General features: G+C 39.8%; 1 protein-coding gene across 4 annotated transcripts in view; it reads right to left on the bottom strand.

Annotated features, from left to right (window-relative positions):
• Positions 1 to 22,609, bottom strand: part of Scaf4 (SR-related CTD associated factor 4) — a 65,492-nt gene that overhangs the window by 5,000 nt on the left and 37,883 nt on the right. Inside the window, exons 10-19 of one of the 4 annotated variants that reach the window (XM_008835984.3) lie at positions 20,883 to 21,065; positions 20,357 to 20,442; positions 18,938 to 19,128; positions 18,018 to 18,118; positions 17,439 to 17,552; positions 16,312 to 16,468; positions 14,708 to 14,865; positions 12,900 to 13,065; positions 12,736 to 12,822; positions 12,388 to 12,579 (exon numbers count right to left, since the gene is read on the bottom strand). In XM_008835984.3, the coding sequence (XP_008834206.1) occupies positions 12,388 to 12,579; positions 12,736 to 12,822; positions 12,900 to 13,065; positions 14,708 to 14,865; positions 16,312 to 16,468; positions 17,439 to 17,552; positions 18,018 to 18,118; positions 18,938 to 19,128; positions 20,357 to 20,442; positions 20,883 to 21,065 (1,435 nt within the window). The remainder of the gene's footprint in view (positions 1 to 12,387; positions 12,580 to 12,735; positions 12,823 to 12,899; positions 13,066 to 14,707; positions 14,866 to 16,311; positions 16,469 to 17,438; positions 17,553 to 18,017; positions 18,119 to 18,937; positions 19,129 to 20,356; positions 20,443 to 20,882; positions 21,066 to 22,609) is intronic. The other 3 variants (XM_008835985.3, XM_008835986.3, XM_008835987.3) reach the window with 3 other exon arrangements.

Raw genomic sequence — 22,609 nt, 5'->3', positions numbered from 1 at the left:
TGAGTTCCAGGAGAGCTGGGCTACTGGGAGACCCTGTCTCAAAATGACCAAAAAAAGAGTAGTAATACCTGCCACTTAAAAGTATCTGACTAGGAGTTCAGTGCCTGCTCAGACAAATGTTATTATTCCATAAATTTTGTTCAGAAAGGTGATATTCTGGCATATATATTTCATTTAACAAAACTTTTTTTTTTTTGTCTTTTTGAGACAGGGTCTCCCTGTAGCTCCAGCTGTCCTGGAACTATGTAGGCCAGGCTGCCCTCGAACTCACAAAGATCTGCCTGCCTCTGTCTCCCAAGTGCTGGGATCAAAGGCATGAGCCACCACACCTGGCAAACAAAGCAAATGCTTTAAACATGCCCATTCAGATCTGAATCTCTTCTGTTCCATCACACTTTAAAGTCAAGTTTAGTACCTGGCAATAATTTGAAGTCAATGAGGCTCCCCATGTGAGGTGTTAAGTTGAAGCCTTGGTCATCTCTGTGAGAGGCCAGGCCCTGTGAAAATGGTAAATGTGCTGACAACTTTCAGAATGTCTGGAGAAAAGTCCCAGAAGAAACATACAACAAACATCTAGACTACTCAAACTGAAATGAAATTTGGTGGCAAACTGAAGCATTCTTTACAGTTTAGTGAGCACTGAGTGCACACCACACCAAAACACCGAAAGCATGTCCTTCTTGCTTCTTAAAGGAACACTATGGTCCCTGGCATCTGTGGATTTAACTCCCAATATGGAAGACACATACTCAGGTACAGCCTCTGTTTATTAATAGAGGTCTTACTTAGAAGCATTAACACCAATGTGACTCAATGGTAGAGTACTTGCCTAGCACTAAAGACCCAAGGTTTGATACCCAGCACCATGAGGATGGGGATGAAGGGACCAAAAAATTCCATCAGACTTTATTTTTGCCACCAGCTTTTATCAGGAAAAGCTCGTTTCTAAGGACTAGGAGGGCCGATGTTTACCGTTAGGGAGGTTGGTACGCATGCTCTGATGCTCATCTACACAGTCAACAGGGCAAATGCCAGATTTCTGAATGATGGGAAAAGTGAAGGTTGTTCTCAAAATGCTCTAGTAAGGTAATTCAGATAAGTTTGTGAAAGAAAAGATGGAATCTTGCAGAGAAGGTCCTGTTCCTCACCTCCCCAGCACCAACCTGTGGCTAGAGGATGCAAGGCCAACTCTAGCTTATACAGGAGACACAGGGGACAATGTTAAACAAGCCTCAGTCCCTAGGACAACGCATAAATCCTTCATGGGGTGCATTTGAGGGTATGTAGGGATTAACTGGCCAGTATTTGCAGTAAGCTTGTATTTAAACCTCTTATACAGTAAAAAAAAAATTTCTTTTCTTTTGGATGTGTGGATGTTTCTATTTGGCATCTGTTCTATTATACAAACTGATCCTTTACATTTTGTTACTAGGTAGATGTCAGGAATCAATGTCCTTACGCTTTTGAAAACCAACAAAATTTATAATTTCCTTACATATCAATTGGCCCTCAGATGGTTTTCCTTCCTTATCTGTAGATTTTTTTTTTTTTGTTTTTCAGTAAACATATTACTTCTATAATAAAAAGATTTAGTTAAAAATTTGTCAGGTGGTAGAATCCTTCAGTAGGCACACAGGTAAATATTAACTTTTACTAGGGAAGATTTAGGCTGGCATTATGTATACACCAGTGAAATAGAGAATTTTCCAGGTCAAAAGGGCAGGCAAATCAGTAACTAGTTTTATCTGGAGTAGGCTGTATCATTGCAATTTCAATAAGTTTTGTATAGTTATAAATTTAAAAAATTCATACACCCAACATCTGAATTTTTAACTCATTTCACACACTGGGGATAAAAATAAATCTTCCTTTCCTTCAAAGAAAGCCATGTCTACTAGAAGCCAATTTTAATTCTTATAGATGACACAGGCTAGATGGCTGACAGGCAGTGTGTGAACTTGATCTGGAATCACAGAAGAGGCCTGGGTTGGGTGTGACAGGACAGGCAGAAAGAACACACAAGGCCAGCATGGATAGGGAAAAGCATGACCTGACAGCTTTTGAAACAGCTTAGCACCCTGGTGATGCAGTGGGCACGTTACTCAGGTAACTGCAGCAGAATGACTGGATGCAAACAGAATCTAGATGAGGCTTGAGGCCAACCCAGCAGCCAAGGCAATTCAGGGACGTTTTATGACATAAGAAACTTGGACTTTTATTGGAGCAATGAAAGAAACCAGAAAAGAATCCTGGGCAGACCGATGATCCATTTGTTCTGACCAATAGCACACAGAAAGCAATGAGAGGGAGGGCAGTGCAGAGTAATTAGGCTCTTACTCCCAAGAATCTCAGTGTCAACATGTTCAACTGCAAGACAGGAGCTAGGGTGGGAGACACACTAAGAACATTTACTGGGCTGAGTTTGAGATTAAGACACATGGACCTCTGCTTTGAATGTGTGGATGAAGGGGTTAATAGAAGGCCAAGAATGGGAAAGAGGGCAACTTGAGGCAAATTTTGGGTGGCAACAGAATTAAAAGTTCCAGAACTGCTGTGGTGGAAGCGTGTGTAAGCAGCAGGCCATGTGCATACATAGGGCTCGGCAGAGCAGCAGCAGTGCTAATGCTGGCCAAAAAACTGAGTACAGAGCTGGGGAAACAACTCATTAGATATACACAGAAATTTCTAGTAAAGCCAGATTTGCGGGCAGATTTAAAAAAAAAAAAAACCAAACCAAAAAACAAAAACCCTGACATCTGTGTTCAGTTTTGACAAGAAATGCATCAGAATCCAGGCATGGTGGGACACATCTATAATCCCAGACCTCACAGTGTAGAGGCATGAGGATGGTGGGCTCCAGGATAACCAGGGCTATCTAGCAAAACTCTCATAAAACGAAGGACTTTAATTCAAAATAACCAAACTGGCTCATTTTCTATGATGATCCCCCCAAATGGTTACTTCTCAATTAGAATGTAAAGGGGAGGCATTATGGCTAACAGTGAGGTAAAGCTCTATGAATGGGTTGTGGAGAGGGGATGGGGGGAGGTAGAGCTCACGGAGACTAATGTGCACTTTGCAATCTCAGAGTATGAACAGGAAGCAAAAGGCGAACAAATGAACAAACACAGTGCATGTAGAAATCATTCAATAAAATCTGAAATGTCTGATTTAATTCTGTGGGAGGGACCAATCACATCAGTTTACAGGCCAATTTCATAGAGGGCATGAAATATAATTGGATCTTTCAAGAACAAAGATCTCCCATGCTCGAAGGTGAGGGAGGCCAGAAGAGCAAGTGAACAAGGCAACCAGTCTGTTCCTCTACCTCTTCTTGGCCAACTTTGTCTTCCATTCACTGCAGCCATCTGGGAGGTAATGAAGTTTTGCCACCAGTAACTTCATGACTTCAAATTCCAATGACCCCCCTCCATAATCTTCCTTTTCCTAGGTCAGTGTCTGAGACCACTCCTTCAACAACCTTCAATCCCAACGGTCTTCCTCCTCAGCTGCCTCTGAGCTCATGGTTCTCCTTAATCATAGCTGTCTCGGAAACCCTGTAACACTGTTTTAATTTTTGCTAAAACTGGGGACACAGGGCCTCAAACATGGTAGGTTAGTGTTCAACCACTGAGCTACATCTTCACCCCCAATATTCACTTTCAATCTGTGCCTATGCGTGGCTACACATCAGGCCAAACCCCAACCCCAAGCATACTGACTGGCCTCATTTAAAAAAAGACTTCGTAATTACAAGAACATATGGGTTCTTCCCTCTAACCAGGAGCCTTAACATTTTTCTAGTCAATTCATATTCCTACACCCAGGTATCTACTCCACATCGCAATGGGTCTCCATCAGTCTACTGATATTAGTTTAGTTTATCTTTAGTGAGACAAATTTCCCACACTCTGAAGCTTGCTCATGCAAAGTATGCAGGAATGTTTTTGTATATTCACACAATCAAGTAATCATGAATACCACCTTGAGAATAACTTTATTACTCTCAGAAATCCTGCCCTATTAGCCATTACTCCCTCCCTCCCTCCCTCCCTCCTCCCTAATTTCCTTCTCACCTACCAAGCCCACCTCAGCTATTTTCTACTTCTATGAACTTGCCTGTTAACATTCCAAAAAAACTGAATTATACAATACAATGTGTAATCCTTTGCGACTGGCTCCTTCCACTTGGCATTTTCCCAAGGTCCATCCATGCTGGGTGGCGCGAACAAGGATGTCTTACCAATATATTCCATTATGATTCGTTGATTTTTGAAAATAAAAACCCCCAAAACCAGAAAAAGAAAATCCTTTGTCGACTTTCCCACCTACCCTCCCTCCCTCCAATTTGCCAACCTACCTGGCACCTGTATTATTCCTCTCTGTGACCACTTAAGACCAAGTCGTTACTCTGGACTCATCCACTCTTACCTATGGTACCAACCTACTAACCATCCCTTGTTTCTAGCACCCAAACTCTTCCCTCTGCTGGATTTTCCCATCACTATGCTATAGCGATATTCATTTTAGGAGTGAAAAAGTAACTCCCATGCTACGCACCTTCTTTCACCATTCACCCGTTTCCCTATAAAGCAATTCTCCCTAAGGATTAAAAAAAAATCCCACCTGTGTCCATCTCTTCACCCCAAACATCTCCTGTCCCATGACTAAGATTTTGAACCCATCCTCTCAATGAAGCCATTTTTTTCAAGTCACCAGAAGTCTTCATTTTGTTAAATCCTGTTGGCAAGACTCCACACTTTCTTCTGTGAGACTTGATCTTGCTATGTAGTCCGGGTTGGCCTCAAATTCAAGACCCTCCTACCTCCACCTCTTCGGTGTTAGGATTACCCATCAATGCCAACTGAAGTTCATCTCTCCCTCCTTTCTACGAACTGCCCTGGCATATCTTCTTGTGTCTTAGCTCACTGGCAGCAACATCTCACTATCCTGTGCTGGACAGAACAGCAGAGTGGTTGAAAGCCATGCTCCCCCCCGACCCCCCAAGTAAGAGTACCTTGAATTTTAACCCCATCAACTGTAGTTATACATGACCATGAGAAGTTACTTCTCAATATGTTTCAGTTTCCCAGCAGCGTAAATGGGGATTAATATTGAAAGGTATGACCATTTACCAATTCTCTATGTAACGCTACATCCTCCATGACAGTAAATTATATTTAACGACACCAATATTTACATCTCTAGATTTTATCCAGTCGTTTGACATTTTTTAATCAAAGTTAAAATATCAAGCAATTAAATATGGCCTGCCTCCCCACAAAGGCAACTCTGTAGGTCTGTGCATCTCAGGAATGGCAAAATTGTCCCATCAATTGCTCAGGTAAATACTTTATTTTTAACTTTCCAAATTCCATACTTAAATGAGGCAATTCTGAAAGTTCTAACTTCAAAATGCATTCAGATTGCAAACACATGTCACCTCACCGCACCAGGGCAATGCGACTTATTAACCTGCACCTCAACTGCTGTGCAATTCCAAGTGGGACTGCTGTTCTCTGACCAGCTCCTACAGTCTGTCCTTACCAAACAGCATGCAGAACCCCACTCTGCTTCCCACTGCGCACACCGTGACCTCCAGAACTTCCCCTACATTCACCTGCCAGTCTTCCAGGATCCCTCTGCTCCAGCTCTACCAGTCCCTTGTGGTCCCTCAAAGCAAATCAAATTCCTTAAAGCTAAGTGACTTCTTTTGTCCTCCTACCTGTAATGTCAGTCCTCAGCACTTACATGGCTTTTCTCCTGTTCATGGCTTTCATTCTCCCTGCCCCTTCCTCAAGATGCCCACCATGACCATCTATTGTTTAATGGTGTATCTTATGGAACCTCACACCCCTTAACAGACTACTTCTTTCCTCTCTTTACTGGAAGGGAAACGTATGGCATTATTACTTATTATCCAAAAAAATAGACTCCAGGAAGACAGGTCTCACGTCATCCACGGTTATCTTGTCCTGGAAGGATGTGGCACACAGTAGGTCCTGAGTAGGCATGGACCCATGAAGAATATGGATGCCTGAGAGAATAGTGCTGCAGAGGAGATGACCAAGCTCAGCAAGAAGATGCCTCCTGAAATATGAGCAGAGGCTACGGGTCCCAAGGTGGTGAGAATATTTTCAGCACAAACCAGGGAGATCTGAATTTTGAGAAACACTGCATTTTTCTTTCAGTTTCCTTTTCTGATCCTAATTGCACCTTAAAAAATTGATCTCAAAAAAAAAAAAATTTATCTCAACAGAATGAATGTCACTTTAGCATTTTCCAGGAACATAAAATGAAGTTTCCCATACAAGAGGAAAAAGCTCAATGAGCCACTGATTTCTTCTTACTTGTAGTGCTGGGGCTCCAACCCAGGACTTAGTGCACATGAGGTAAGTGTACAGAACCGCTTCTCCATCCAGCCCATTATAACCACCCATAATTTTTCAGTTGATGCCTGATTTGAAGGAAAATATGCATTTATTTAGTCAGCAAAAGGTATTTTCTGTTTTCAATCTCCTACTTGAAGAAAATGGACAGAGCAGGACAATCAGCATGTCTTTTTTGCCTAGATTCACTAATTTAATGTCTGTGGATATTTGCTTTGAAAACACTCCTAGGTGGTTCTTATAGTAGATACTGTTTTGAGAACTGATGAGGATGTAAGAAGCCAGTTTTCAAGACAAAAAAGTGTATTTCATTTGAACTATACTATTTAACAATAAATCCTTAAATATTACCAAGAAGTATTTCAGAGAAACTGGAGTCTTGAATAATTTTTAAGGGCAGGTATACCGAGATGTCCCATCTATTTTTGGTTAAAGTACACCTATCTTGATGAAAGGAGTTTTGAAATGAAATCAGTGTCATCTTTTAAAGACTCCTTGGATTTCTCTTCTTTTTCTTTTTATAAAGTAATGTACAGTAGGATTTTAAAGAATTTTTACAATTAGTTTCTATGCTAATTGCTATTTATGGTAACTGGCAAGGTTCAATGGCTATGACTTAATGAAGAATTTCATTATTAACCTTCTATTATTGAATGTGATTATCTGTAGACAATTTTATTCTCAGTGTTAGTTGGCAAAGTCTTACCTGAAATTCTTCACAGCAATGTTTCTACTAAAATCTGTCTAGACTTCCAAGCTCCTGTTCTCCCACCTCCTCATGATGTTCCTCAGAGACATTTAAGTTTAAAGACACTCTTTAGGCTACTGAACAGCAGCCTAGAAAGTGACTGCTCAGGGACATGGAGACAACGCAACAGGTTTGAGTTTTTGCACAAGATTTTCCCCATATATCATTTCAAGGGCTTCACCTTTTGAGGTAACAAATTGTATCCATACATAAATTCTTGTGCTAGGCAAGTATCTGTTGCAAACTAACTGCTGTTTCTACATTATCCACTCCATCTACTGAACAATGCTGCAGTATTAAGCTGAAGGCATTTTAAGGAATATTTCAGCGTCATTTCTATTATGTGACACTAGAACCACATACTGTAATATTTAGAGTACCAATGCAAGTACTTTTCAAGCTGTCAAGAACACTTATATGGTCATCAAGAGGCTTCCTTGTATAACCCTGTAGCTTGTAATTCAATGTACACTACTAAACTTCAGTATAAAAGTATTAAAATGCAAGCATTGCTTTAAAAAATTAGGCATTCTCATTTTTCCAAACTATAATTTCTATAATTTCCTTTAGGTTTTCTTTCAATATTAGTAATTGTTTAACATTAATGACTAGTTAGTACATAACTAGCTCTAACGTTATGATTTAAATGGTATTTAAAATTATAAGCTAGAAGAAAAAGGATAAAATTCTAGACAGAGACTGAGCAGAGAAGTCCAAAGCTAAAAAAATCAAATACTTATTCTGAAAGTATTACCAAAATCACAGGTAAAATTGTTCCTCTTCTAGGCAAGTTTTAGGGCTCTTAATTATAGTATACAATTAAACCTATCCACTTAAATCTAATAATTTACAAGCCAATTCCGTCCCCCAAATGTTTTGAGGCACTGAGATCAACTCACAATCCTACTGCAACTCCACAGGGACTGAGGTGTACTGACCCACTGTCCAGCAGCTCAGTATAATAGATTATCAACATGTGACTCTTGCTTTAAATCTCCTGTAACAAAACTACAGTAAAGAAAAGTAATCTTACATCTGTAAGATGGTTCTTAGAAATAACTTTTTATTTATAAACATCTGCAGTAGTGTGACAAAAACAGGGGAGAACGACAATCTCCTCCTATTCATAATTAACAAGTAAGGTACGTGCCAAGAAGCTTCACTTTCCCACAAGAGAAAACCTAGATGAATTTGTCTGACAACATATTTTGGATATCCTTATAAGACAGCAGAGATAGGTAACACAAACAAACATTTTTTTGTGTATTTTTTTATTGTTTGGAACACCAAAGTAACCCAAACTTTACATTTACAATTAACTTTTTAATAAAAATATGCTGTACATCATATTAAGAGATACATATACAACAGTTTTTGAAAAGCAAACATAAATGCTTATACAATCAAAAGATGGACTTAACTGCCACCACCTTCTCTCCCAGATGACTGACAACTGTGGAATGTTATCTTTAACTTTCATAAAGCCACTGCTGTTTTCACTACTTTGGCCATGAGGTACTAAGTACAGTATTCCTTAAAACTCAGTAATAATGAATTATCGCCTGTATACCTAGTAATACTTTCAAATGATCAGTGTTCAAATTCAGTTAGTGGGGGCCACCTCAGCCCAGCTCAACAAACAGGCAGTTAGTTATCTTCTCCAAACTAACATCCAAATTTAAGTCTGATGGTCTAGAAAATTCTTCATAGCAAAGGCACTCCACTGCCTTTTCCCACTGTAATTAGGCCTTAATACAAATTTTAAATCTGCTTAATATTTGGTTAGTTCCTGCTACTTCTAAAATACTGGCACACCAGAAATTATGATTCAAGGACTCAATTAGGTCTCAGTGATACATGTACCTTCCATAACAAGAGAACTATTGGATATCATCTATAGAATGGGTTTAGATACGGAGTTGTGTTGTTTAAGCAAAATATTTCAAGGTTTTAACACACATTTTCTCAGTAAGCCAAGTAATGTAACTTTAATACTTGTGAACTCATGATCTGCTCTAATCTACCTTAAAAATGCAGGAGGTAACTATGACAAAGATGTATTTTGTTCCTAAAATACTTGCTTTCTATCTGAGAACAGGAGAGTTTAAAACAAGTCACAGCTAACATAGCACAGGTTTAGAAGTGCCAAGTACAAACATTCTTCTCCAGGTGTGCCAGGTATGTATATAGCATATCTTACCTGTAACAGCACCCACTATTCACTAAACGCTCTCCCCGTGGCTGGCTACGTGGCAGGCTTTTATATATATGCTAGTTCAGTGAATCCTGACACTGGTGTGCCAGTGTCATTTGTAAACGGGCTTCAGTATTAGCCTGTAGGCTTAAAGTGTCCTGGTCAACATCTTTCACAGCCTTAACACATCGGAGCACCAAGAGGAAACTGAAGCATCTTAGTCCCTGTACTCCTACATGTGGGTAACACCAAGAACACCTCAACCGGATTCCTGATCCTTTAGTACTGCGATTCTTGTATTCCTCAATCAAATACAAGAATTGTGATTGTGGTGGAATTGTGATTCTTTCAAATGAATCCTTTTTTATTTGCAAACACATTAAAAAAAAAATCCTCATTTTGAAAAGTAACAACTCTGGGTCCAAGAGATATGGAGGCAAAAGGCTCCCCTCTCTCCCATTGGAAACTGTGCAGGTGAGCAGTTCCCAAAATTTAATGGTGACAGACATGTCCAAGGAGTATTGATGGGATCTGATCCCTTTGTGAAAGATGACCTTATGAGATGGTGACTGCTGGTCAAGAGATCAATACTGGAATGGTGGGATATGAACAGTATGATCATGCCAGAAGCCTAGGAATGAGTTTAATGGCAGTTAAACAGAGAGACCCATGTCACCTCTCCAAAGGGCTTGATTTACTACAATATAAAAATCTGGTCAAGAATACTTTTTTATTAAACTTTGATTAAACGTTTGTAATAGTAAAAAACCCAAAACTCACTTCTGACTTATGTGATATTCCTTTTTCAAGATTTCTTTCTTTTGAGACAGGGGCTTGCTATGCATATGCTGGCTTCCAACTGATCCTTGGACCTTAGTCTTTCGAGTCCTTGGAATACTTGCCACAAGGCCCAGCACTTCCCCAGATTTCTGACTGAAGGCACACAGAAGACTTTCCTTTTGTTAATTGGAACTAAACTATTCCATGTTAGTTAAAAGTATTTATTTTAATAAAATAGTTTCCATTTTTATCTTATGTCAAATTTTAAACCTTCCAGGATCTAAAATTACATTAAATTTTCGAGTTTTGTTTTAAAAATTATAGACAAAGATAAAAGTGAAGCATCATGAGTTCTGCACAGAAAGCCACTCATTTACCTCTCCCTTCACTCATGGGACAAATGGCCCTCTCTTACAGGACTTCCATAATGTGAGGGGAAGATGGACACCCAGCAAGATGTGTGAGGTAATGAGGACGGGAGGAAGATGTAGTTTATCCCTCAAAAAGTACCAAGCTTACCAAATGCACTTTTCAAGCTTACCAACTTTTGACCTGTTTTACTTTGTTTCATGCTGGTTGCAAAGGTTAAATTGTTCACCAGTGGTAAGTAGAGGGCAGGGTCTTCACGATCTGATGCTAAATAGAGGCAGGTACTTATTTGAAACAGGGCTGCTTAAAAGCAGTGGCTACCAAACTCTTGGAGATCATGAGATCTTTCTATTCATTCAATGAATTTACTAAGTACAAAGAAAAGCAGGGTGAACAGCTTCAGAGGGCCTAGCCACCACGGACCCGAGGCAAGCAGATTTCAATTCAAAATCAGATGTGCGTGGGGAGTGAGGATGTGAAGCAAAGTAGTAGATTAGAAAAATCACCTCGGGTTTAGAGTCTAAGATGCTTGTGCCACTATTTTAGAAATATGAAGGAAAAAAAAAAAAAAAGCCGTAACAAAGTGAGATCCAGAAATGTTAGTGTTCCCTGTTCCCAGTCCACTGGTGTTCCTAGACTTCTAAGTAACTCCTTCATTAAACAAATCATTTCCCCTTATTGTAGCTACTGCTAAATTACTTGTGATAATCACAACTAATCTTTCACCATTCCTTAATCTGTGTACTACAGAAAATAAAAATCAAATTTATAATGTGCCAGTCTTGAAAAGGGCAGAATAGTCATTTTATTTTACTTAATTTTTAATTTTTTGTCTTTTTGAGACAGGTAAAAGCACTGGCTGGGCTCAGTGTGAGACAGGGCTGGCCTCAGTCTCACAGAGATCTGCCTCCAGAAGTACTAGGCTAAAGTCATGCACCACTATACCCAGTCTAGAATAGTCATTTTAAAAGAAATATTTTTACTATCAGTGTGGTACATATGCACAAAATAAAAAATTTCAACAATACAGAAAGGTTTTGGTGACAAGTCGGAGTCCTCTATCCCATACCAATGTCCCCACAGCCTGGCATCTCAGGTCACTACTGGATTTTTCCCTAAAGCAATCTGAGAGTATGAAAGCAAATGTGCATACACATATACTTCTGAAAATTAAAATGGACACATACTCAGAAGTATTAACTTCTCATTAAGAGAATCAGGTGTTAATTGTACTTGGTGATACCGCTTCAAGTACTATGGTTTTAACTTAAAAGGTCAGTCTACTATGACAACTATGTGAGACACTGATCTATAATTGAAGCAAGCCAGGGTGAGCCCTCTTGAAGGTGACTGTAAAGCATCTGAGTTGCTCCTCCCTTGATCGCAGTGGTGAGGTTGTGGGAAGAGTAACTCCAGCAGCAGAGAGCTGAGGAGCCAGCGAGGAAAGGTCCTCAGCTGCACAACTGTCACTCAGAAAGCAAAGCCATTTTGTTATACTGTGTCAAAGATGAATTTGCCAGTCTATAAAAAAAACGCTTCCAAAGTCCAGCAGTTTCAGACAACTAAAATTCAGTCAGGACAGCATGTCAGAGAAACCGTGCTTCTAGCCCTGGAAAAGCCTGCTGCGCTGGTTAATCAGGGACTCTGTGTCAATTCCTTTGCTTAGAAATTGCTGTAGTTACATTTTTAATACCAAATTGACATGTGCAGATTGAAAAGTTTTATTTCAGACAAACAGGCGTAACTTCACCTATGAAGCTGTCTCCTGGTAGAGACCAACTGCACAAATCTGACTTAAGATCTTCCTCAAAGGAAAGTCACCTTGGCGGTTATGTTGCCAAAATTCATGCTATTTTTAAAAAGCCAAACTTGAGTGGGGGAAAAAACTAATAAAAAAATTAACTTACCAAGAAGTGAAACAGGCTGGGTTACAGGAGGGGTGGGCAGATTCGTGGGTGCAGCAGGTGGCACAGCAGAGCCATACATTTTCGCACTGTCACCAGACTCGGCATTTCCTCTAGCCCCAGACACCACTGTTGGAATGGGATTTCCAATAGATAAGTCTTTTGTAGTGTCTTCATTTATACCAGCGATAGTAGCTAAGGAATATAATTACATCAACATGTGAAGCTGAATAATTAATTCTCTTCCTGGTCAACATTCTTCTACCAAACTATAGACCTTCTATATGGTTCACTTTCCCTCCTACCCCAGCTCCAAGAGATCAAGTCAACATGAAGGAAAGACATGCTTACAGTTTGGGATGCTTATTGGTGGAGTGTGAGGAGGAGGAATGGAAACTGGTGGAGTTATAGGAGGTGGGGGTCCAGGAGGAAGGAAACCTGGAATAAGAAAAGTAATGTAAACTTCGAATCATTTTACTTCTGTCTCTAAGAACATCTCAATCAATTTAGTATACCTGGAGGTAAATGCATCGGGTTGAATCCTGGGCGCAAAAACGGTGGTGGAGGTGGAGGAGGAGGAACTCCAGGACCAAAGCCTGGAGGGGGGATTCCTAAAGGAGGCGTGAAAGCAGGTGGCTGGAGGGCACCCACTACAGGAGGACCTGGCTGATGTGGTGGGACCTGGAAAGTAAACAAAATATGTCTCTAGCTGCCCTCCAACATTGAGTGTGGCAGAGGAAAGAAAAGCAGGTACTTCTCGATTCTTCCGTTATAGCAGTTAATTCATCAGACGAAAAGATGGTGATAGACTTATTAACCTACCCCAAACCACATGAATCTAAGTTCCGCTCTCTCCTTTAAGACTGTAATGTGTTCACACTGCGTTTCACTGGCATCCACTGGAGTTCTGATAGTCTATGATATGTTTAAAAATATTTCAAGGCTGAGGCCAGGTATGGTGGTACAGGCCTTTAATTCTAGGACTCAAGAAGCAGAAGGAGGTGGAGCTCTGTGAGTTCAAGGAGAGCTTGGGCTATTTGAGACATTTTCTCAAAAAAATAAGAAAAACCCTCTAATTTTAACAGATTAGTCAGATTTCTTTAAATGAGAGAGAGAGAGAGAGAGAGAGAGAGAGAGAGAGAGAGAGAGAGAGAGAGAGAGACTGACTGTATCTGATTTTGTTTAGAACTTGCACTGGAACGAGTACCCTAAAAGTCAACAAAAAAGTTGGGGAATCCAGCCAGGCATGGTGGCACATGCCTTTAATCCCAGGCAGAGACAGGTGAACTCTACTGAGTTCAAGGCCAGCCTGGACTACATAGTGAGCATAGTGAGTTCCAGGCCAGCTGGGGCTACAGGAAGACTTGAAAAGCCCCGCCCCCCACCGGGCAAAAAAAAGAAGTTGGGGACTCCATATCTTAAAGCAATCACTTAAGCATAAAATTTCTCCCTTACATTGAGAAAAATCAATGTGGCTAAACAATCTACGTTTGTTCTAGCTCAGGCTGACCTGATTCAGATTAAATGTGAAAATTTGAGGAAATAAGATACTGAATGACAAGAAAAATCCTATAGCTCACACACATAACTATGAGGTAAACATCTACAATTTTTACCAAAACATGCTCTCCACAATTACTCAGCTCCTTTTTTATTGGTCAAGAAACCTAACAAATATTGGACACACATTAACTCCTCTAATTCCCAAGCAGTTCTCACATAGCAGAGCACACCAGAGCCAAGGATAGGAAAGGACATCTGCACATTTACAGATTGGAAACTGAGTTTAAGAGTTACTACTAAGAACAAAGAAAGGAGGTTGGATGAGTAGAGACTAAAGACTTTTCATGGCTAGGTATCATACCTATAATCCCAGCACTTGGGAAGCTGAGACACAAGAATACAAGATTGAGGGCAGCCTGGGCTACATGGCAAGACTTTGTCTTTAAAAAAACAAAACAAAACACTGTAACAAAAGTAAGAAATTCCCTTCCCTTGAAAGCAGCTAGAGGTTGGGTACATATTCAAGTTCATAATAAAGTGCCTGAAGAAAAAAGGCCCAACAATAAAGAAAAGAACACACAAATTCTGTCAGGTTCAGATTTCACATCTAGGATACTATATGGTATGGAACTGAATAATCTATACTTATGTGAAACTATATAAACTTACTCTGACTTTATTAATAGTTACAAAAATTCTACAAATAGATGTGATAAACTACTCTGGACATTTATGTGTCATACTCCGGATACAATAGTAAAGATTAGAAAGGGATCTTTCAGACCCACCAAAGTTTAACTGGTGCCCTAAATATTCTCACCTGTGGAGGTGGCACTGTTATAGGTGCAGGAACAGGAATAGGAGGGACAGGCACGGGCAAAGGTTTAGGTATGGGTGACACTGGTTCTGTGTGGGAGGTTTCTGCACCTCCATTTTGAGCAACTTCGTTTTCTGGCTTCTTAGGGATTCCTTTCCAATCTATGAATTGAAAAAATGTAGTAAATGTTTATTATTTTCACTTATAACTAAATATGGAAACGAAAAATGCTGATATAAGCCTCAGTAAAGAAACCCCTGTGCACATTTTATAAATAGTAATTAAATGAATAACCATGGAAAACATGTAAGGCTACTTACTATTAAGCACTTTACACATGACCATCTGTAGGCAGATACTATTATTCATTCGCCTTTTATAAAGTGAAGACAACATATCAAAATCACATTCCTAGTTAGCAGAAGGATGGATCCAACCAGAAATGCCTAGTTCTACAGTCTATTGCAGACTCCCTAACACTAAAAAAATAAATTAGGCATCCTTTTACCTATTTTTACTTACCTTCTGGTCAAATGAAAATCAGAAAGTATTTTCCCACTCAGTAATGGGGTGCTTAACCTCATTAGTGACTCTCCTACATTCTGTCTCATAAATAAATCCTCCATTGGATCATGACCTCCAGGAGTCCACTGTCTTATTTAACTTTTTTGCCTAGCCAAGAGCTTCTCAGATACCTGCACATGGAGGCTCATTTGCCAGAAGAGAAATGCAGCTCTCTCTTTTCAGTGAAGGCATTATGCATTACCCAAGGACATGGGGAATCTGGCTAGTTCCACATCATTTTCCCACCCTTCTGGCTGTCAAACCATCACTTGTTCTCAAACACCCCTTGAAATGCTCACTCTACTTTATCCAGGCTATCCTATGCTCCTCCTATGTTCCAGCAGCTCTCAGGGCCAAGTCCACATATTCTGGAACACTGCAGTCTCACCCACTAACCTGGTCCTTGTAATATTCATACCCATAAACAAATGTACTTCTTGGTTCCATACATTTATTTGTGTGCAGATTTCCTGGATGCTTAATTTTTTCTGAAGAAATTATTTTGAAGCACTACATTGAAACATAACAGGTTTGAGTATCACTCCCAAAGTATTCAGGACCAAAGTGCCTAAGATTTTTGAATACTCACATATAGTTCATTGGTAGAACATCCCTCATTAGAAACAAAACAAACAAAAACCCCACAAACACTGAAACACTCTGGTGCTGAAAAAGTTTTGGATTTTGGAACATTTCAGATTTAAGAATTGGTGATGTTCAAAGTATACCAATAATGCTCAGCTAAAGACCTACTTCGTCTGTTTTCAGTGAAAAATTCTCCTTAAGATCTATTTGACTCTGTAAGTAATGATGAATCCCACAATCAGCAATTACTTCACCAGTGTTTGCATTTCACATGTTACACAGATAAAGACCATGTTCTGTCTTATTGGCTATTGTATCTTCAATTTACAGTGGAGACTGGTTCATGAGGACTTTAAAAGGCCCCCTAATAGTTCTTCCTAGTGTAAAAGAATAAAACCTACATTTGATTTGTCACATGACTGTGAAGTAAACAAACTGTTAAAGAAACACTGCTTTACCTGGGTTAAGTGTGTCACTGTCCAACATTCCTCCTTCACAAAAACTTTCCAGTTCTTCAGGTTTGACTTTGTCCCACGGAATATAAGTAACACCAAGCTCTACATCCCAATACTGTTTATAATCTGCCTTTATTCCTTTGTTTAAGGCCCAGGCAATCTATTCCACAATTGGAAATATAGTGAAAATACAAAAAGAGAAAAAGGAAGAGGTCACAAATCAGAGCTCACTGGTCCCCATCATTCTCCTCATCTGGACTTGGGCAGCCAGGAAGCAATTAGCACTAGCTGGCTCTGGGCCTTACTGAATACTTTACTCTCACTATGGAATCAGTTACTCAGTATTCCTACTTTTGTTCCAGGATGAGTATTTCCTTCACTCACTCAGCACAGCCACAATAAACCTTAGAGAAAGGGAACACGTTCATCAAGAAGCTGAAGTTCCCTACATAGCCAAACATAATACACTGGGTACCGCTTCTGAATGACTATAGAACCTGGGCGTGGGAGTACACTCCTTTAATCCCAACGCTGGGATCTCTGTGAGATTGAGGCCAGTGTGGTCTACATAGCGAGTTCTAGGCCAGCTGGGCCTACAGGAAGACACTGGCTCAATAAAAAATAAAATAAAGAATTTTTAAAAGAGGAAAGTATATAGACATGATAAAATCTTCCTGCAGTATAAACCAGGAGAATAAGGTGCTACCAATGGGCAATGGTGACCTGGGTTCCTCAGAGGATGTCCATGCACCTAAGATTTTTCTGCCTCTATTGATTATTTCATAGTTAATTCTAAAATGGCAAACCTTAAACTGTAGAATATCTACTTTTTTTCAATAAGAAAATATCTTATTAGGCGACATTTTTAAAGCACCAATTAAAGCTAGACACAGTATTGCATGATTAAAATTCCAGCACTTGGGAGATAAAAGCAGGAATTCAAGGCCAGCTTGGCCTACGTGAGACCCTGTCTCAAAAACCAACCAACCAACCAACCAACCAGCCAGCCAGCCAGCCAGCCAGCCAGCCAGCCAGCCAGCCAACCTATATAATAAGGGCCCGAGTTAAACTCCTAGCACTTTGTTAAAAAACAAACAACCAAAAACCAAAACCAAAAAACAAAAGTGTACCTTTATGGATTTCTGGTTCACTTTATAGTTTCCCCGACTCAGTTTCTGCAGGGCACGATATGCATCTTGCCTATGAACCATAACGATATAAGCACAGCCTCTTGGAGGAATCATCTGCCCAAAAAATTTCAGTATTACAAAAGGCAATGACAAAACGAAAGAAAAAGACATAGCATGAAGTAACCAGTCCATTCCCTCTATCAGTGATTTATAATCCAAGGTTAAGTAGTGGAGTGCTTGCCTAGCATGCATGAGGTTTAAATTCAATCCCAAATACCACCACCAAAAGGCACACAAAAACATCTAAAGTTAAACTCATTAAGTTGGCAGTTCAAGTTTGGTCTTGATTAAGTCATACAAATTATGTTAAAGACTTCTAGGAAGATATTTTAACTGAAATGTGGCTCTCCAAGAAAACAGCTAATGCAGAGATTAACATGAACTAGGAACACCTGAACTTACAGTCATACCTTCAACAATCCTGTGCATATTCAACCCCAAAGCTCAAGTTTGTCTCAATTTCACAAAATGACACTGATCACATCTTGTCTACTGCCATTAAAGTGAACAAGCACTCACATTAATTGATTCAATTGGACCAAACTCTTCCAAGAGACTGGCAACATCCTGCTGAGTAGTCCTTTTGTCCAGCTGTCCCACCCAGAGTGTGGTACTACAAACTTAAGATAAAAGTATAATCATAAAAATATTCATACTTCATCATAAGTAGCTATGCTATACATTAAAAATAGAATTTTGATGCCAAATATAAACTTTAAAAATTTAGAAGGAATGAAACCAGGGTAAAGGTATGCACAAGAACTGGAAAAAAAATAAGTCTCCTCTGTGGTTAGACCTAAAGACAGCTACAAAAACTTGGGTCCTAGAAGCAGTAACTTGGCCTTGGTCACTGGTTGGTGAACATTGGAACAAGGACTTTGGCCTAAGTCTCTTCATGACCAAGCAGTTCAGTTCTTTCCTGGCTACATTCATGCAGCTGCCTTCTCTAACTTGACTTATCTAGTTTTCCTTTATGGTATACGCTAGGTATGAGCCTCATACAGAGTTAGAAAGCTTAAGTATGTACTGGTCACTATTACAAATTAAATCCTAATAGTGATTTACACCAAGAACATGTCTGCTATGCATGTTCAGAAAATGATGAGATTCAGGAGATGATGCAAGTTAATACATTCTATAATGGCTAATTATTTATAAAATTGGGAAGTATTTATTCTAATTTTTTAGTGCACATTAAAATAAGACACAAGCAAGCACTATTTAGAATAAAACTCAACTGGATGAGGAAGAGCTGGTCTTCTTAAAGTGAGAGACTTTACATAGGCTGACTAGATCTCGGTAGATGAACTTGCAGTGAGGGATGTCTGGGGACACTAACTTGACACAGTAGTAGGCCTTACTACAAATAACAGAATGTATGGATTTGCAGGGGGGGCTCTGGATGGGTGCCAGCAGGGAAGGGTATAAAGATGATTTACCACTGGCAGTTTCCGATTTGATTTGAGGAAGACCCTTTTGTCGACGTTCCCTCTCCTTTTCTCGATCTCGTCTTTCTTGAGATCGAGACCTAGGTGAGTGTCGGCGTCTATCCCTGGACCGAGATCGAGATCGTCGGTGACGGGATCTTCGAGATCTAGAGCCCGATCTAGATCGTCTCCTCTTTGGTGACCTAGTAAATTTTCATTAGGAAGGAAAATGGATAGCACACAGAGGAAAAAATAGAAAGCACACATATATTAAATTGAAAAAGAATACAAACAGGCAACTGGAATGGCTATGATTTAGATGAAATAATCAAGGTATACTGCTATTAATGGCACTTTACTCATTTTTAGCACCTCAGGCTCTGTCCACAATCCCCTCTTAAGTGTTAAGAAGCTAACTTTTATGGCTGAAAACACTGAGGTCTTTCTTCTGAGAAGGTTTTTTTCTGCAGCAATTAAAAATGTTCAATTGTGGCATTACTATGACTGCTCCACTTTTGTTGGTGACACTTAACATGGCAGCTCCTGTAATATCATACACACATATGCACTGTATCAAATCAAACCAAAGTGGGTAAGATGAACTTGGCTTTTAAATTTTTTTCGCTTTTTTTTGAAATGGGGGCTCATGTGCCCCCAAGTTGGCCTCAAACTTCAGATCCTTCTGCCTCAAACCTCCCAAGTGCTGGGATTATAGGTGTGCATTACCACACCTGGTTTATCCATATGGTGCTAAGGACTGAACTTAGAGCTTCACCTATGCTAGGCAAGCACTCTACAAACTGAGCTACAACCCCAGACTAGATGTTTTTAAAGTATTATTTTATGCGTATGAATATTTGTCTGCACATCTGTATGTGTACCATGTACATGCAAAACTTGGGGAGGCCAAGAGAGGGAATCAACCCTTAGACCTTGAGTTAACAGATGGTTGTTGAGTTGCCATGTAGGTGCTAGAAACTGAATCCAGGTCAGCAAAGAGCAGCAAGTGCTCTTAACCACTAAGCTATCTTCAGCCCCAATTAAAAAAATATTTTTTATTTATTATTTTATGTGTATAAGTGTACTGCCTGCCATGAATGTGAATGTACCCTGTCGTGCAATGCTGCGGAGGTCAGAAGAGGGCTTCGGATTCCCCTGGAACTGGAGTTAAGGACAGTTTGTAGCCACCATGAGGGTGCTGGGAATCAAACCCGGGTCCTCTGCAAGAGCAGTTAGTGCTCTTAACTGCTGAGCCATCTCTCCAGCCCCCTCAGCCCCAATTTAAAAATTAGATATGTCTTTTGCTGCCTTCTCCCTACAAACCAAGTGTTATTTTATTAATACTGTGAACATCAGTAAACAATTTAATTTGACTTTGGCCTCCATGTCTCTTAAGACATACGGGGCTAGAAAATCTTTCCTATAAATTACCTGGATGCTGACCTAGATCTTGACTTTCTGTTCTCAGACATATGCCGCTTAACCTCCGGAATACAAGGCTGTTCTACTTCCATTTCCTTAAAAAAAAAGAAAAAAATTATAAAATAAGAAATTTGAAAATTATAAAGGCAAGAAGCCAAAATTAATAAATATTAGCTTTTTAGTTACCTGGGGACCAAATAATGACTGACCACCACCGAAGATAAACAAAAAAGGAAACTTTTATATGGTTTATAAGGGAAAAGCCTCTACTTCTGGAAGTTACATTCCCAAGTTCCATACCATTTTAACAAAACCTAGGCATGGTGGGGCCTCTACAATTTATCTCAATCCTCAAGGAGTTCTGCGAAAGCTGGCAGCATCATTATCTGGAGCTTTCAGTGAAAATCTTGGGAGTACAGAGTAATGAGGGGCTAATGTATCCCAAGGGGTTTCATCAAAATGAAAACACAAAACAGGAATGTGCACATAAATCAAGGCAACCAAAAAGACCATTTACCCAAGAAGAAAATATTACCTGCTGATGTGGCTTTTGTGCAAGTGGCTCATTTTGTGGCTGAAAAGTGGGTTGGAAAGTCTGCTGCCCTGGTGGAGTTGGAGGAATTACAGGCTGAGCCATCACAGGCTGAGCCATAGGAGGAAAGGGAGGCGCAGGGAGAAGTCCATATCCTGGCATCTGTCCATTAGGAGGAAGTGGAACCTTTCATTTTAAAAGAAAGTATGTAAGTTTAGTTTAAGAGCAACCAAAAATAATTTTGGAAGGTTATTTTATATAAAACTAGGATAGTTTCAAAAACTTTTAATGAAGAAAAGCTACATAATTTTTAATGTATGATGTTTCTTTAAAGTATTGTTATATATTAAAGTACTATAAAATGACAAGTTCTATAACTCATTCAAAATTCTGAACACACTGACTTAAAAGACAGTTTTATAGCCAGGCGTGGTGGCATACACCTTTAATCCTAGGACTTGGGAGGCAGAGGTCTCTGGGAAGTCCAGGCCAGGCTGATCTACATGAGTTCCAGGTCATCTGGGGCCACAGGAGACCCTGCCTCAAAAAGATCCCCCCCCCAAAAAAGGATACAGTTTTATTTACATGAAGACACAATGTGACAGGTTAACCTTAGCCACAAGTACTCTCTTGCAAATGGTCTTCAACTTTTAACAGTAATAAAGCTTTTCAGAGGAAAAGTGGCTACAAGAAGTGCTCTCTAGTTTTTTTTTTTTTTTTTTGGTTTTTTTGAAAAAGGGTCTCCCTGTAGCCCCAGCTGGCCTGGAACTCACTACGTAGACCAGGCTGGCCTTGAACTCACAAAGATCCACCTGCCTCTGCCTCTCGAGTGCTGGGATTAAAGGCGTGCGCCACCACGCCTGGCCCCAAGATTTTTAAAAATCTTATTTGTTGGGCATGATGGTAGACATCTGTAATCCTAACACTAGGGAAGGAGAGTCAGGAGGATTGCCCCAAATTTAGGACCAGGCTGGTCTACACGCAGCAAGACTTTATCTTAAGAACAACCAACCAAACAACCAACCAGCCCAAAACCAAACACAACTAAAATTGAAAAAAACAAAAAAGCCCATGGTCTTGCAGTGTAGCCCAGGCTGGCCTGGGGTTCATTATCATTCTGTCTTAGTCCCTCAAGTGCTCGGATGATAAGTGTGTACCATCATGCCCAGCTAGGGGTAGGGTATGTGTGTTTTAATTTACCAAAGGAGGGAGATTGGGGGTGGGGTGGGGTGTGTGTGTGTGTGTGTGTGTGTGTGTGTGCGCGCGCGTGTATGTGTGTGTGTTAATTTACCAAAGGAGGGAGATTTAAAACTTTTAGAGTTAAAAAAAATTCATGATAATGAGGTTTCATAAAGTACAACGTGACATTTCTGCATATGCAAGCCACATACCAATACAACAAATTATGTCACAGAATATCTTCCTGAATTATTTATAAGCTTTCAGAGGTTATTAGAAATATGCATATAGTAAACACAAAATATGTTCCTGGATTTTCTTTGTATTTAAAACAAGCTAATAAAGTACTTTCTAAATTTCATCAATGAGTCATTAAAATTCAGTATCAATCACATATGACATTAATATAAAGAATGAACTAGAAACAATTTAGACAAGAAAATGAGTATAGTCTAAAAAGATATCCTAGGACTTTTTAATTTTGCCCTTTCTCCTCCTGGAGCTGAGGACTAAACCCAGGGCCTCAAGCAAGCACTCTACCACCGAGGTAA

This window comes from Nannospalax galili, unplaced genomic scaffold (assembly GCF_000622305.1).
Source record: "Nannospalax galili isolate Female #2095 unplaced genomic scaffold, S.galili_v1.0 scaffold136, whole genome shotgun sequence".
NCBI lineage: Eukaryota > Metazoa > Chordata > Mammalia > Rodentia > Spalacidae > Nannospalax > Nannospalax galili.
Note: the sequence above shows the minus strand (reverse complement) of the source record. Positions and strands in the feature narration are given on the sequence as shown.